The sequence below is a fragment of the Pecten maximus genome, chromosome 12 (genome assembly GCF_902652985.1).
Source record: "Pecten maximus chromosome 12, xPecMax1.1, whole genome shotgun sequence".
Classification (NCBI taxonomy): Eukaryota; Metazoa; Mollusca; class Bivalvia; order Pectinida; family Pectinidae; genus Pecten; species Pecten maximus.
In genome coordinates this window covers 16,140,311-16,152,687 of record NC_047026.1, presented here as the reverse complement: position 1 = coordinate 16,152,687, position 12,377 = coordinate 16,140,311, and the positions used below count along the sequence as shown (strand labels likewise).

Sequence of the window (12,377 nt, the reverse complement as noted above, 5' to 3'; positions counted from 1 at the left end):
TCATATTTTATATAAATGAGGCTAGTGCAACCCCTGGGGCCTGAGGGATGGGGCCCCAAATGGGAAACTTTGATGAAATTTTGCTATAAAATCCTACTCCTCCTTAACCCTTTAGTAGATTTCAACCAGATATGTTGTGAAACATCATTGGGGGAGGGTGGTCATATTTTATATAAATGAGGCTGGTGTGAGCCCTGGGGCCATAGTGACGGGCCCAAAAAAGGGAACTTTGATGAAATTTTGCTATAAAATCCTACTCCTCCTTAACCCTTTAGTAGATTTCAACCAGATATGTTGTGAAACATCATTGGGGGAGGGTGGTCATATTTTATATAAATGAGGCTGGTGTGAGCCCTGGGGCCATAGTGACGGGCCCAAAAAACGGAACTTTGATGAAATTTTGCTATAAAATCCTACTCGTCCTTAACCCTTTGGTGGATTTCAACCAGATATTGTGTGAAACATCATTGGTGGTGGGTGGTCATATTTTATATAAATGAGGCTGGTCTGGCCCCTGGGGCCAGAGGGGCGGGGCCCCAAAAGGGGAACTTTGATGAAATTTTGCTATAAAATCCTACTCCTCCTAACACCCATAGTGAATTATTACCAAATTTGGTGTGAAACATCATTGGAGGAGGACAATCATATTTTATATAAATGAGGCTGGTTTGACCCCTAGGGCCAGAGGGGCGGGGCCCCAAAAGGGGAACTTTGGTGAATTTTTGCTATAAATCCTACTTCTCTCTAACCCTTGGGTGGATTAATACGAAATATGGTGTGAAACATCCTTTGGGAAGGGTGGTCATATTCTATATAAACGAGGCTAGTGTGACCCCATGGGGCCTGAGGGGCATGGCCCCAAAAGGGGAACTTTGGTGAATATTTGCTGTTAAATCCTATAATCCTCCCTAACCTTTTGGTGGATTACAACCAAATTTGATGTGAAACATAAGGTGACGGCAATCATATTTTTTAATGAGACAGGTTTGACCCCTGGGGAAAAAAAGATGGGGCAAAAGGAGCGCTTAGGTTAAACATTTCTTAAAAATGCAATTCCTCCTTAATGCCTTAATTGATTACAACCATATTTAGTATGAAACATCATTGGGGAAAGGCAATCCTAATTGATATAAATGAGTCTTGTCTGACCCATTGGGACAGAGGAGCATGCCCCAAAAATGGGAACTTGGCTAAAATTTTGCTTTATGATGCTGCTCTTCCTGGACAAGCTAAATGGATAAAAACCAAATTTGATCTAAAACATAACTGGCTGCGATAAATAATTTATGGTAATAATGCTGGATTGGGGTGTGTGTTCCTGCTGTAAGTGTAAGTGTTTGTCAGATGACCGTTAAGGCCCATGGGCCTCTTGTTAAAAATGAAATTGTTTTTATAAATAAATTCTTATTATGTTACAGGCTATCAAACCCAATTAATAATATTTCAAATTCTACTAAAATTAGACTCAAATAGCAAAACCCCCTAATTCTATCTGTTTCATTTGTCCATGAATTTGACCAGATCAACATCAATCTATTTGTATGAAAAAATCATAGTGTACAAGCCGTCCCCTAGGCCTAACCGATATATACCTGACGACCGCTGAAAATTAATTCATTTTTCGAACAGTTCAAAATTTTATTCAATTTAGTGACCGTTTCTAAATTCATGCATTCGTGTGAACAGCTATATCTCTATGTTTATTCTAACTTTAACCTATGTCTTACTTAGAATATGTAATTTGATAATGTTTATATTGTAATATGTTCATATGATGATATGTTAATTCACCAGTATAATTAATTTCGAATACGTGGTACACGGACAAGAAACCTAGGAAGGAAAAGCTTGACATAAGAGAATGTTCCATGGATTGTGTTTACTACGAACAATTGATAAGTGACCTGTTTTGAATGTGTAGCTAGATAGTGCCACGTATTATTATTTATTATTACTCTGGCCTAACAATTAATAATTTGTGCACATTATTCATGAACAATTCACTTAGTAAATTTATTAAAAAATATCAATTTTCATCTTCTCATCCTGATTTCTCTACATCTGTCCCTTTTCCTTCCAACAATTTGCTATCTTTCTATATAAATCAATGTAATCATTTTGTGTCGTTATCACACTTTCTGTAACATATATTTGTGGAGAGGGCTTTTCTAAGTTGTAATAACTTGTGCCCGATCCTTTTGTTTATAACAATAAAATATTTTCAAATAAAAAAACCCCGATATATGTGGGGGGGAATCTCAATAGGCTTATTTTGCATGAAGTGGTCTGGGTCAGAAATAACAAATATGTTCATGTTCATTAAGATTTTGAGAATTTAAATGAGATTTTCAACAAAAACACGAATAAAAATGTATAATTCCCGCTCATGGTGATTTGTATATGTTCAAAGTTAGCCCATGGTGCTTAAATATGCCCATTTATAATCAAAATATGAACATCACTTAATCGGTCCGTTTCTGTAGATCGTCCGAGCGGGCAGTAGACTAGGAATCAAGTATTCGTGTCAAGTCCCTGTGTGTCAGGCGGTCGGGATGCCTCCAGTAGAATCAATGTGTACAAGGAAGTTCGATCAAAAGAACTATCAGTAAACATACAATAAATAAAACTCCATCTTTAAATCAGCTGTAGAGTTCGTGTCAAGGTCACAACCAACTCACAAACTCGTATCACAGATTAATAGATCATCTAATTCCAAATTCAGCCTGTTCCTGTGGTTATTATTCTGAGGATCTAGAGCATTACTTCTTCTACTGTCCAAATTACAACCATATAAGGCACTTTATACATGACATATTTATACAAGTTGGTTTTATAAATATTAACTTATTAACATGTGGTAACTATGAACTTTCACTTGATCTTAATAAATTTGTATTAAGTAATGTAGAAAGATTTATAACTAATTCGAGAAGGTTTTAATCCTCTTTTATTTCTCTTTGAATCAATTAAGTATATAATATTTCATTGATATGTATGTATATCATTATAATTGTTCAATAAAATACTCTTCTTTCTCACCGTCAGGTAGGTGAAGCGCTTTTGCTTTACAAAGTCTTGTATAATTATCTATTTTCTATATATAATGTATATAAATAAAAATATTTCCTGAACTTTCGATACTTTTTAACTATAAATTATTCCATTAAACTATGAATGACTACTTAAATTATTACAATGATGTGTGTATGAGTGTATGAGTGTATGTGCAAGTGTTACAAATAACCCTAATTATATAGTTCTATTGTTCAATTTGTCAAGAAAAATTCTATCAATATTATTTTATCAAAATGTCAATTATGTGGGAGAAGACTGATAGAGGCAAAGCCTGTTGTCAAATCCCTTTGTACTATAACATCTTGTATAATAAAATTTGTTGAACTGAAAAACTCCGTAACATATTTCGTAAAGACGGCTGTTGAGTTCGAACCGGAGAAAACATTACTCTTCCGCGCAGCTGGTAGAGCGTTTTTACAATATTTTTTTAAAATTCAATGGAAAAAATAATATTTCAACTAAATCACGCTATTTCAAATATTGTTATTTAGTAAATGTGTTGCATAATCATAGTTTTGTCTTCATAATGCTGTTTGTCGTCATCTAATGACAGACTATTTCTTTTTAACACAATTGAGTTGCTCTGGAGACAAATTCAACATGCTTAGAAACCTGCTCAATCTATCGCCACAATCTAAAGCAACATTCAATCTTTAACTAAGCCAGTTATGACATAAAAAATCGAACATTTACCTGTCCAATTAAATAAGAGCCAGGACGCTAATTTAGGGCAAAATTAACTGATGTCGTACAATATAGAATTACTCAAAATCTCGAAACGAGCCCCTGTGATCTATAATTTGGGAGGCATTGTCTCTTCGCTGGGACAAAGGCGATTATCTTTTTTCGTCGCATTAATAACACATTCGTTATGAGATACTGTTATGTATGACCGTCTGAGATCCTTTTCGTTTTGTATAAAATGAAGTTTATTAAAATAATAACGTAGAATGACTGCTGATATAAAGTGGAGAATAAAAAAAAACGTTTTTTTTTTAATTATTGAAAAATAAATTACGTCACTTTGTATTTGTTCTGCCCTTTGTGCATACGTAATTGAAGATTTTGCAAATCGATCTTAAACGGCTTTACCAGCTTTGTCCTTATAAAGATATGTTTTAAGTACATTAACTGGCATATTTATACGGTAGTTGATTCCAGAGGCAAATTGAAGAAGCTGAAAATGATTCATTATACATGTAACTTTTTTGTGCATAATGATCAGCTTATATTGTGTGTACGAATGCCAGAAATTCTTGTAGAGACTAGATATGATAAATAGTTAGGCGGTCTTTTGTAGACAATTTTAGGATAAATGTTTTAATCTGTGTGTTTTACGATGATCTGGCCCCGAAAAACATCCGAGTAAAGGAACCTTCTTTGAATTCTGTATTGCTTTCCTATGGAAAATTTTAAGTGAATATTGATGAAATTGGCCTCTATTAGTTTTCCCATTTGATGTCTCTATATAGAACTTCAATATTTGCTACTTTGGTAACCCTGTAACTACTTGGTACTCCCTGTAACTACTTGGTACTCCCTGTAACTACTTGGTACTCCCTGTAACTACTTAGTACTCCCTGTAACTACTTGGTACTCCCTGTAACTACTTGGTACTCCCTGTAACTACTTGGTACTCCCTGTAACTACTTTGTACTCCCTGTAACTAGTTGATACTCCCTGTAACTACTTAGTACCCCCTGTAACAACTTGGTACGTCTGTAACTACTTGGTACTCCCTGTAACTACTTGGTACTAACTACTTGGTACTCCCTGTAACTACTTGGTACGCCCTCTAACTACTCGATACTCCCTGTAACTACTTTGTACTCCCTGTAACTACTTGGTATTCTCTGTAACTACTTGGTACTCCCTGTAACCATTTGGTACTCCCTGTAACTACTTGGTACTCCCTGTAACTACTTGGTACGCCCTCTTAACTACTTGATACTCCCTGTAACTACTTGGTACTCCCTGTAACTACTTTGTACTCCCTGTAACTACTTGGTATTCTCTGTAACTACTTGGTACTCCCTGTAACTACTTGGTACTCTCTGTAACTACTTTGTACTCCCTGTAACTACTTGGTATTCTCTGTAACTACTTGGTACTCCCTGTAACTACTTGGTACGCCCTGTAACTACTTGGTACTCCCTGTAACTACTTTGTACTCCCTGTAACTACTTGGTATTCTCTGTAACTACTTGGTACTCCCTGTAACCATTTGGTACTCCCTGTAACCATTTGGTACTCCCTGTAACAATTTGGTACTTTCTATAACAATCTGGTACTTCCTGTAACAATCTGGTACCCCCTGTAACAATGCGGTACCCCCTGTAACAATTTGGTACTTCCTATAACAATCTGGTACTTCCTGTAACAATGTGGTACTCCCTGTAACAATTTGGTACTCCCTGAAACAATGCGGTACCCCCTGTAACAATTTGGTACTTCCTATAACAATTTGGTACTCCCTGTAACAATGTGGTACTCCCTGTAACAATCTGGTACTCCCTGTAACCATTTGGTACTCCCTGTTACAATGTGGTACCCCCTGTAACAATGTGTTACTCCCTGTAACAATCTGGTACTCCCTGTAACCATTTGGTACTCCCTGTAACAATTTGGTACTCCCTGTAACAATATGGTACCCCCTGTAACCATTCGCTACTCCCTGTAACAATGTGGTACTCCCTGTAGCAATGTGGTACTCCCTGTAACCATTTGGTATCCCAACCTATGGTGTTAAATTGTTAACCAAATTGTTACAGTGGACAATACACAAACAAAAGCTCATTTTCATTCACGTGAACAAATGTTAATATACAAACATACGTAGGCAGATATATAACAATTAACATTTAGCTACTTATATTTCCGATAACTTATTTATAAGTTAGAAATACTTTTGGTTTCGTTAAGTAGGTACTTGCATGATATAAAATGGTTTTATTAATTTTATTTGACGTTTCAACAGAACCATATGTTATAGATATCTAGTGAAACCTAGGAGATTAAGTACTGAGTATTATGACATCTGAAAATAAGAGTAAAGAGGATGCTCCAGAAAAAAAAGTGTTAAGCATTTTCAACTAGTGCACCACATTCTCAGGAACCATCATCAGTCAAATGATCTATTAATTTATCATAATTTAAGTCACTTAATTATTGCATAATTAACACAATAAAATATTAAGATTCTTAGGATTTCAATCTATGAACATTTCATAAATTATTGATAGAAATACTGTTTTTAATTCATAGAGAAATATGTATGTTATACATTATTCATAGAAATATGTCGATTGCGTCACATTACATTGAAATGATGTTAAGACATTAAATTGTCTTTGATGTTTATTTCAATCTTTGATGTATTTTGAGTGAATAATATATATATGAAATATAATTGAATTATTTTAATCCCCGTTACTAATGCTAATCAATAGCTTCGTTATGATAATATATATCGTTAATCCCTGTATAATCTGTCTTGTTTGATCACAAACCAATCGTAGATTTTATCAACAGTTTCAAAAGACATCAAAATATTTAAATTTAAAGTATCCTAATCTTTCCATAGTGCCGATCAATGCTGGGATTAACGTAAATTGATGTTCGTGTGATCGCTTGAAGTAAAAAAAGCCTCGACTTACATTGAAACATGGGTCAAATGTTGTCCTTTAGGGGTGAAAGGAAAGACGATATTATGATTGACAGAAATCTGAATCGCTAGATATTAATTTCAATAGATGATAACGATGTGCTCAGTATTAGTGTTAACTATCAATGACGTGTTAGACTCAATTGTAATTAGCGATAATTTTATTTTAAAATAACCGCCAGGTCGAGCACTGTCACAACACAAATGGCCTGAACCCGCTATCAACACGTTCGCTAATTACCACGGTAATCACAGGTGTAGGGATCTCTCAGCCCAAATTAGTGTTCGAAATCGACCATCGGCTAATTAATTAAGATAACAATAGGGACCTGTATCAACACCCGAACAGGTTTCCGAGGATCTGGTCGGCTTGTGTTGTTATAAGCGTCACAAATCAGGCAGGGTGACAAACAATCATAGAACGTGTCAATTAGGTTTTGTTAGAACTATTTTTGGTATAAAAAGAGTGTCGCTCAAATTTCGAGTTCAAAATTGTTTTGACATTCATTGTGTGGACACATGGATTTCGCACTGGCGTCTTGAGATCATTTTTGTTTGTTTTTGGAAATATTTCAACGTCTTCAATTTCATTCTTGAAAATATTTTGTGACTTTGCTGTTCAAAGTTCAGATCAACATATTGAGTCTGAGGTGCTCAAGAGAGTGACAGTTAATATGGCGACAACAGACAATAAGAAAATGTCATTTTCTATTGAGAATCTGGCCAAAAGCAGCCGTACAGAGGAAACTCCCGCCGGTGGTCATTACGGAACCTACTTCATCAACAGAAACCCATGGCAAGATGGCGACGGCACAAATCTGGGAGATATAACTACAGGTGTCTTTTCTAGCCCATATTACACAAATATTGGACAAACATCGCCGCGTATCTCACAAGGACAGTTTAATTCTCCTTTGACAAACTTAAGAGACGCATTTCGACTTATTTCTGATGACGGATACTCTTCTCAAAACAGTACGCCATCTTTACCCGGAAGTTGTAAAAAGCGCAGCCGCATTGTTGCTGAAGTTGGTGAGCAGAATAACAGCTCATTGTCACCTGTTACCGGAAATTCTTTGAAGCGCAAGCGCATTGATGTAGATGCACGTAAACCAAGAAACAGAAGCATTTCTCAAGTACAGATTCACAACGATAGTTTTACGGATAATGATTCAAGTTGTGGGACTTCAGGTATGGTTTAACACTACATGTAAATTGTATACGTATGTCAAAGCCAGTGATAAAAAATAATACCGACTTGTGCCGTGTTCATGATTGGGAAATTGTTGACTAATCTAAAATATATCTGAAGCTATCAGTTCTACAGAAACACTACCAGTTTATACAAAAAATAGCCCGATATTTTATCGTGAAATAGGAGAGCTTCGATCCATTTTCTGATTAATTACGCCCAAGTTATATCAATTACGACACACATTATACCGGAATACAACCGCGATAACACAAACTTACATTTTATGTTAACAGTAAATAGTGCTTAAAAAAGAAAGAAGCTATTTTGTAATTCACACATGACCCGTAAAACGCACATATTGTACTGAGTGTAATGAATCACAATGTAAAAAGTTATTGAAATGTAATGTTCTAGTATTAGGTCATCCTGTCTTGTTCATTCATTCATTCATTCATTCATTCATTCATTCATTCATTCATCCATATTGTAATTCGTTCATTCATTCATTCATCCATATTGTAATTCGTTCATTCATTCATTCATACTGTAATTTGTTCATTCATTTATTCATTCATTCATTTATTCATTCATTTATTCATTCATTTATTCATTCAGTTATTCATTCATTTATTCATTCATCAATACTGTAATTCACTAATTCATTCATCATACTGTAATTCATTCATTCATCCATGCTGTAATTCAATCATTCATCTATGGTGCAATTCATTCATCCATACATGCATCCATGCATGCATGCATCCACCCATCCATCCATGCATGCATCCATCCATCCATCCATCCATCCATCATCCATCCATCCATCCATCCATTCATACTGTAATTCGTTCATTCATTTAGTCATTGATTTATTTATACTGTAATTTGTTCATTCATTCATACTGTAATTTGTTCATTCATTCATTCATTCATCAATACTGTAATTCACTAATTCATTCATCATACTGTAATTCATTCATTCATCCATGGTGTAATTCATTCATTCATCCATGCTGCAATTCATTCATCCATGCTGTAATCCATCCATCCATCCATCCATCCATCCATCATCCATCCATCCATCCATCCATCCATCCATCCATCCATCCATCCATCCATCCATTCATACTGTAATTCGTTCATTCATTCAGTCATTGATTTATTTATACTGTAATTCATTCATTCATTCATACTGTAATTCATTCATTCATTCATACTGTAATTCATTCATTCATTCATTTTCTAGATTCGGATGAAGGTATTGGCGAAACCCCTCGACCAAAGAAGGCGAGAACAGCGTTTTCCGATGACCAGATCCAGACACTGGAAGTTAGATATAAATCCCAGAAATATCTTCCGGCTGGCGAGAGGTCAAAATTGGCCGTAGAACTAGGACTGACTGACCAACAGGTGAGTAATAATGACCAGTTACAAATACTGAGAATGAAGTGAAACTGAACTAGATCCGACTTATGTCCATGTACCGTAAGAGTCGCCTCCCCTCTGCCGCTCGACAGGATTTTACACATTTGTGTTAACTAGCGTAATTTCTAAAGACCAGTGATGTCATGTACATAACAATATGTATATAAAGGGTTATTTAATAATAATATATTAGTGTTCATTCTGTGTAAGACGAACATTCCAGTATTATAATGGCGATCATGAATTGTGACGATTTGTGTTGGATTTGTATTGTTTAACGTCCTATCAATATAGCTATGGTCATCTGAGGACGACTGCCACTGTGTACGAGCTGCATTCGTATAGTATGTTCGTGTTTTCCTTCTCCGTTCTTGCGATAGAGCGGAACTGATGCCGGATTTGTATACCCAATAAGACCCTACCATGATGGGAATATGTGCCTGTGGCTAAACCAGCTGTCCTACTGACAGAATGCTGAGCAACTAACAATCTGAGCGACTCTGTCACTCTCCGCCAAAGGGTCAAAAGACTGACACAGTGTTAGAGGAGTATGGTTGCTCGTTAGGGCCAAATATCAAATCTCGTATTCTCGCTCTCTCGAACTTAGGTCGAAAACGCGACGGAGAGAGTGCCTTTCCGCTCCCTCTCCGTCGCTTTTTCGCATTCTTGCGATTTCGACTTAAGGTTGAGAGAACGAAAATGCGTGGCCCTAACAAGGACATTAGGAAGAAGTAAATTGCTCAAAAAGAAGAGAAAATATCATATTCTTATAGTCGCTTCTTCCGAATCATGCAATTGCGGCAGCAAGTATTGTCACTATTCTCATTCATTAAGGGGACATTAAGATGTTACACAAATATTGAATTGATGACCTTTAGCCTTTATTTTGTCAAATATTGTAATTTTGTATTTGTTTTGGGAAAGGGCGTTGATGATTTGCAAAAACTTGTGCCCAATCCCTTTGTACGTTTTGACAATCAAACAAACATTTTTTTTTCAGATGATGTGCATGTTAAGCTCTTAAATTGACATTGTTGTGATATAAAATTGGTTATCTTTTATTAACTATTTTATTTGTTCTTTTAACAGGTGAAAACGTGGTTTCAGAACAGGAGGATGAAGGAAAAGCGAAATCATAAAGATGACTCGTTCCAGGGAGGCATGCCTCTACCGACAGGTGGCGTTGATATATCTCAGTTACAGGCGCTCGGAATTCCTTGTCCTCCGCCGTACACAATCAACAACAGACACCACCAAATGATGAGAGACGATAGTATTCCGAACTTCCCTTCATCAACATCGAGTCCCCAGCCACCGATCTTTCGAACATCGCAGCACATGTCTTTTTACTCAAGATTTCATCCAATGACAAACAGTCTTGAAAATTCACCTGGATCTATGCGCCCGACCAATCAAACTGAGGGTTACAGTTGACAAAGGAACTGAATCATTCGACAGAATACAATGTTGTAAATGCCCGTTAAAAGGAATATGACAAATATACGTACATGATATATGTTTTAAAACTTAATGTATTGATCCACAAGTGCCAAACTTAATAAATAGATATAATTACTATATTTGTTTACTTTATTTGTTCTTTGATTATCAACGGAAAGGGCCAGGTGCGCTCGATGAGAAACATACAGTTCACTGTGTATTAATAGATTATGCCCTCAGGAAACGGAGAGTTCGGCCAAAATTAATTAAATATATCCAAGAAAGGCCGAGTGGTTTCCGCTTGGGTTACGATCTGTTATATATGAATTAGATGCAGACCGTTTTGTTCATATTTATTATTTTTAGATATCAAGCAAGAATTATTGCAGGGAGGTAATAGTGTTAAGTATGTAACTTTTGGAGGGTGGTAATTGTGTAAAGTATGTAACTTTTGGAGGGTGGTAATTGTGTAAAGTATGTAACTTTTGGAGGGTGGTAATAGTGTAAAGTATGTAACTTTTGGTGGGTAGTAATAATGTAAAGTATGTAACATTTGGTGGGTGGTAATAGTGTAAAGTATGTAACATTTGGTGGGTAGTAATAATGTAAAGTATGTAACCTTTAGAGGGTGATAATAGTGTAAAGTATGTAACTTTTGGAGGGTGGTAATAGTGTAAAGTATGTAACATTTGGTGGGTAGTAATAATGTAAAGTATGTAACTTTTAGAGGGTGGTAATAGTGTAAAGTATGTAACTTTTAGAGGGTGGTAATAGTGTTAAGTATGTAACTTTTAGAGGGTGGTAATAGTGTAAAGTATGTAACTTTTGGAGGGTGGTAATAGTGTAAAGTATGTAACTTTTGGAGGGTAGTAAAAATGTAAAGTATGTAACTTTTAGAGGGTGATAATAGTGTAAAGTATGTAACTTTTGGAGGGTGGTAATAGTGTAAAGTATGTAACTTTTGAAGGGTGGTGATAGTGTAAAGTATGTAACTTTTGGTGGGTGGGGATAGTGTAAAGTATGTAACATTTGGAGGGTGGGGATAGTGTAAAGTATGTAACATTTGGAGGGTGGTAATAGTGTAAAGTATGTAACATTTGGAGGGTGATAATAGTGTAAAGTATGTAACATTTGGAGGGTGGGGATAGTGTAAAGTATATAACTTTTGGAGGGTGGGGATAGTGTAAAGTATGTAACTATTGGAGGGTGGTGATAGTGTAAAGTATGTAACTTTTGGTGACGTATGTATACAACTGTAACAACCTATTCTTGTGTCCAGTGGATTATACTGATTCTTTATGCAGCACATTTAAAGAATGACTGCCCGGATTTACCAGAAACATATATAACACATAAGACATGTTTCTGATTATAAATACTAACAGCAGATTATTTTATCTTTTATTTTGCGTATATCGAGTTCCTGTTTTGTGTCCCGATTTAAAATTTACACACGGTTTTATATCCATTAAGATGACTGTAATCATATTATTTAAGAACAACCCATATTTTTTTTACATCATTATTCATTTTTTCTTTGTATTTTGTGGAAATTTTAATAAGAATCTGATCTACTGA

The 12,377-nt window shown here is 35.6% G+C and overlaps 1 protein-coding gene across 1 annotated transcript; it reads left to right on the top strand.

Annotated features, from left to right (window-relative positions):
- Positions 1–7,246: 7,246 nt before the first annotated feature.
- Positions 7,247–10,935, top strand: LOC117340082 (homeobox protein vent1-like). Its single transcript, XM_033901858.1, has 3 exons — positions 7,247–7,930; positions 9,181–9,344; positions 10,449–10,935. Exons 1-3 carry the CDS (start codon positions 7,414–7,416, stop codon positions 10,791–10,793), a joined length of 1,026 nt encoding a protein of 341 aa, XP_033757749.1. The 5' UTR covers positions 7,247–7,413; the 3' UTR covers positions 10,794–10,935.
- The last annotated feature ends 1,442 nt before the right edge of the window (positions 10,936–12,377 follow it).

What these genes read in the sequence shown, in the direction of transcription:
- LOC117340082 (XM_033901858.1), top strand. Translation starts at nt 7,414, where the DNA reads ATGGCGACAACAGACAATAAGAAAATGTCATTTTCTATTGAGAATCTG. An exon ending in TTCAAGTTGTGGGACTTCAG is followed by an intron (nt 7,931 to 9,180) that starts GTATGGTTTAAC and finishes TTCATTTTCTAG; the next exon opens with ATTCGGATGAAGGTATTGGC. An exon ending in TAGGACTGACTGACCAACAG is followed by an intron (nt 9,345 to 10,448) that starts GTGAGTAATAAT and finishes TTCTTTTAACAG; the next exon opens with GTGAAAACGTGGTTTCAGAA.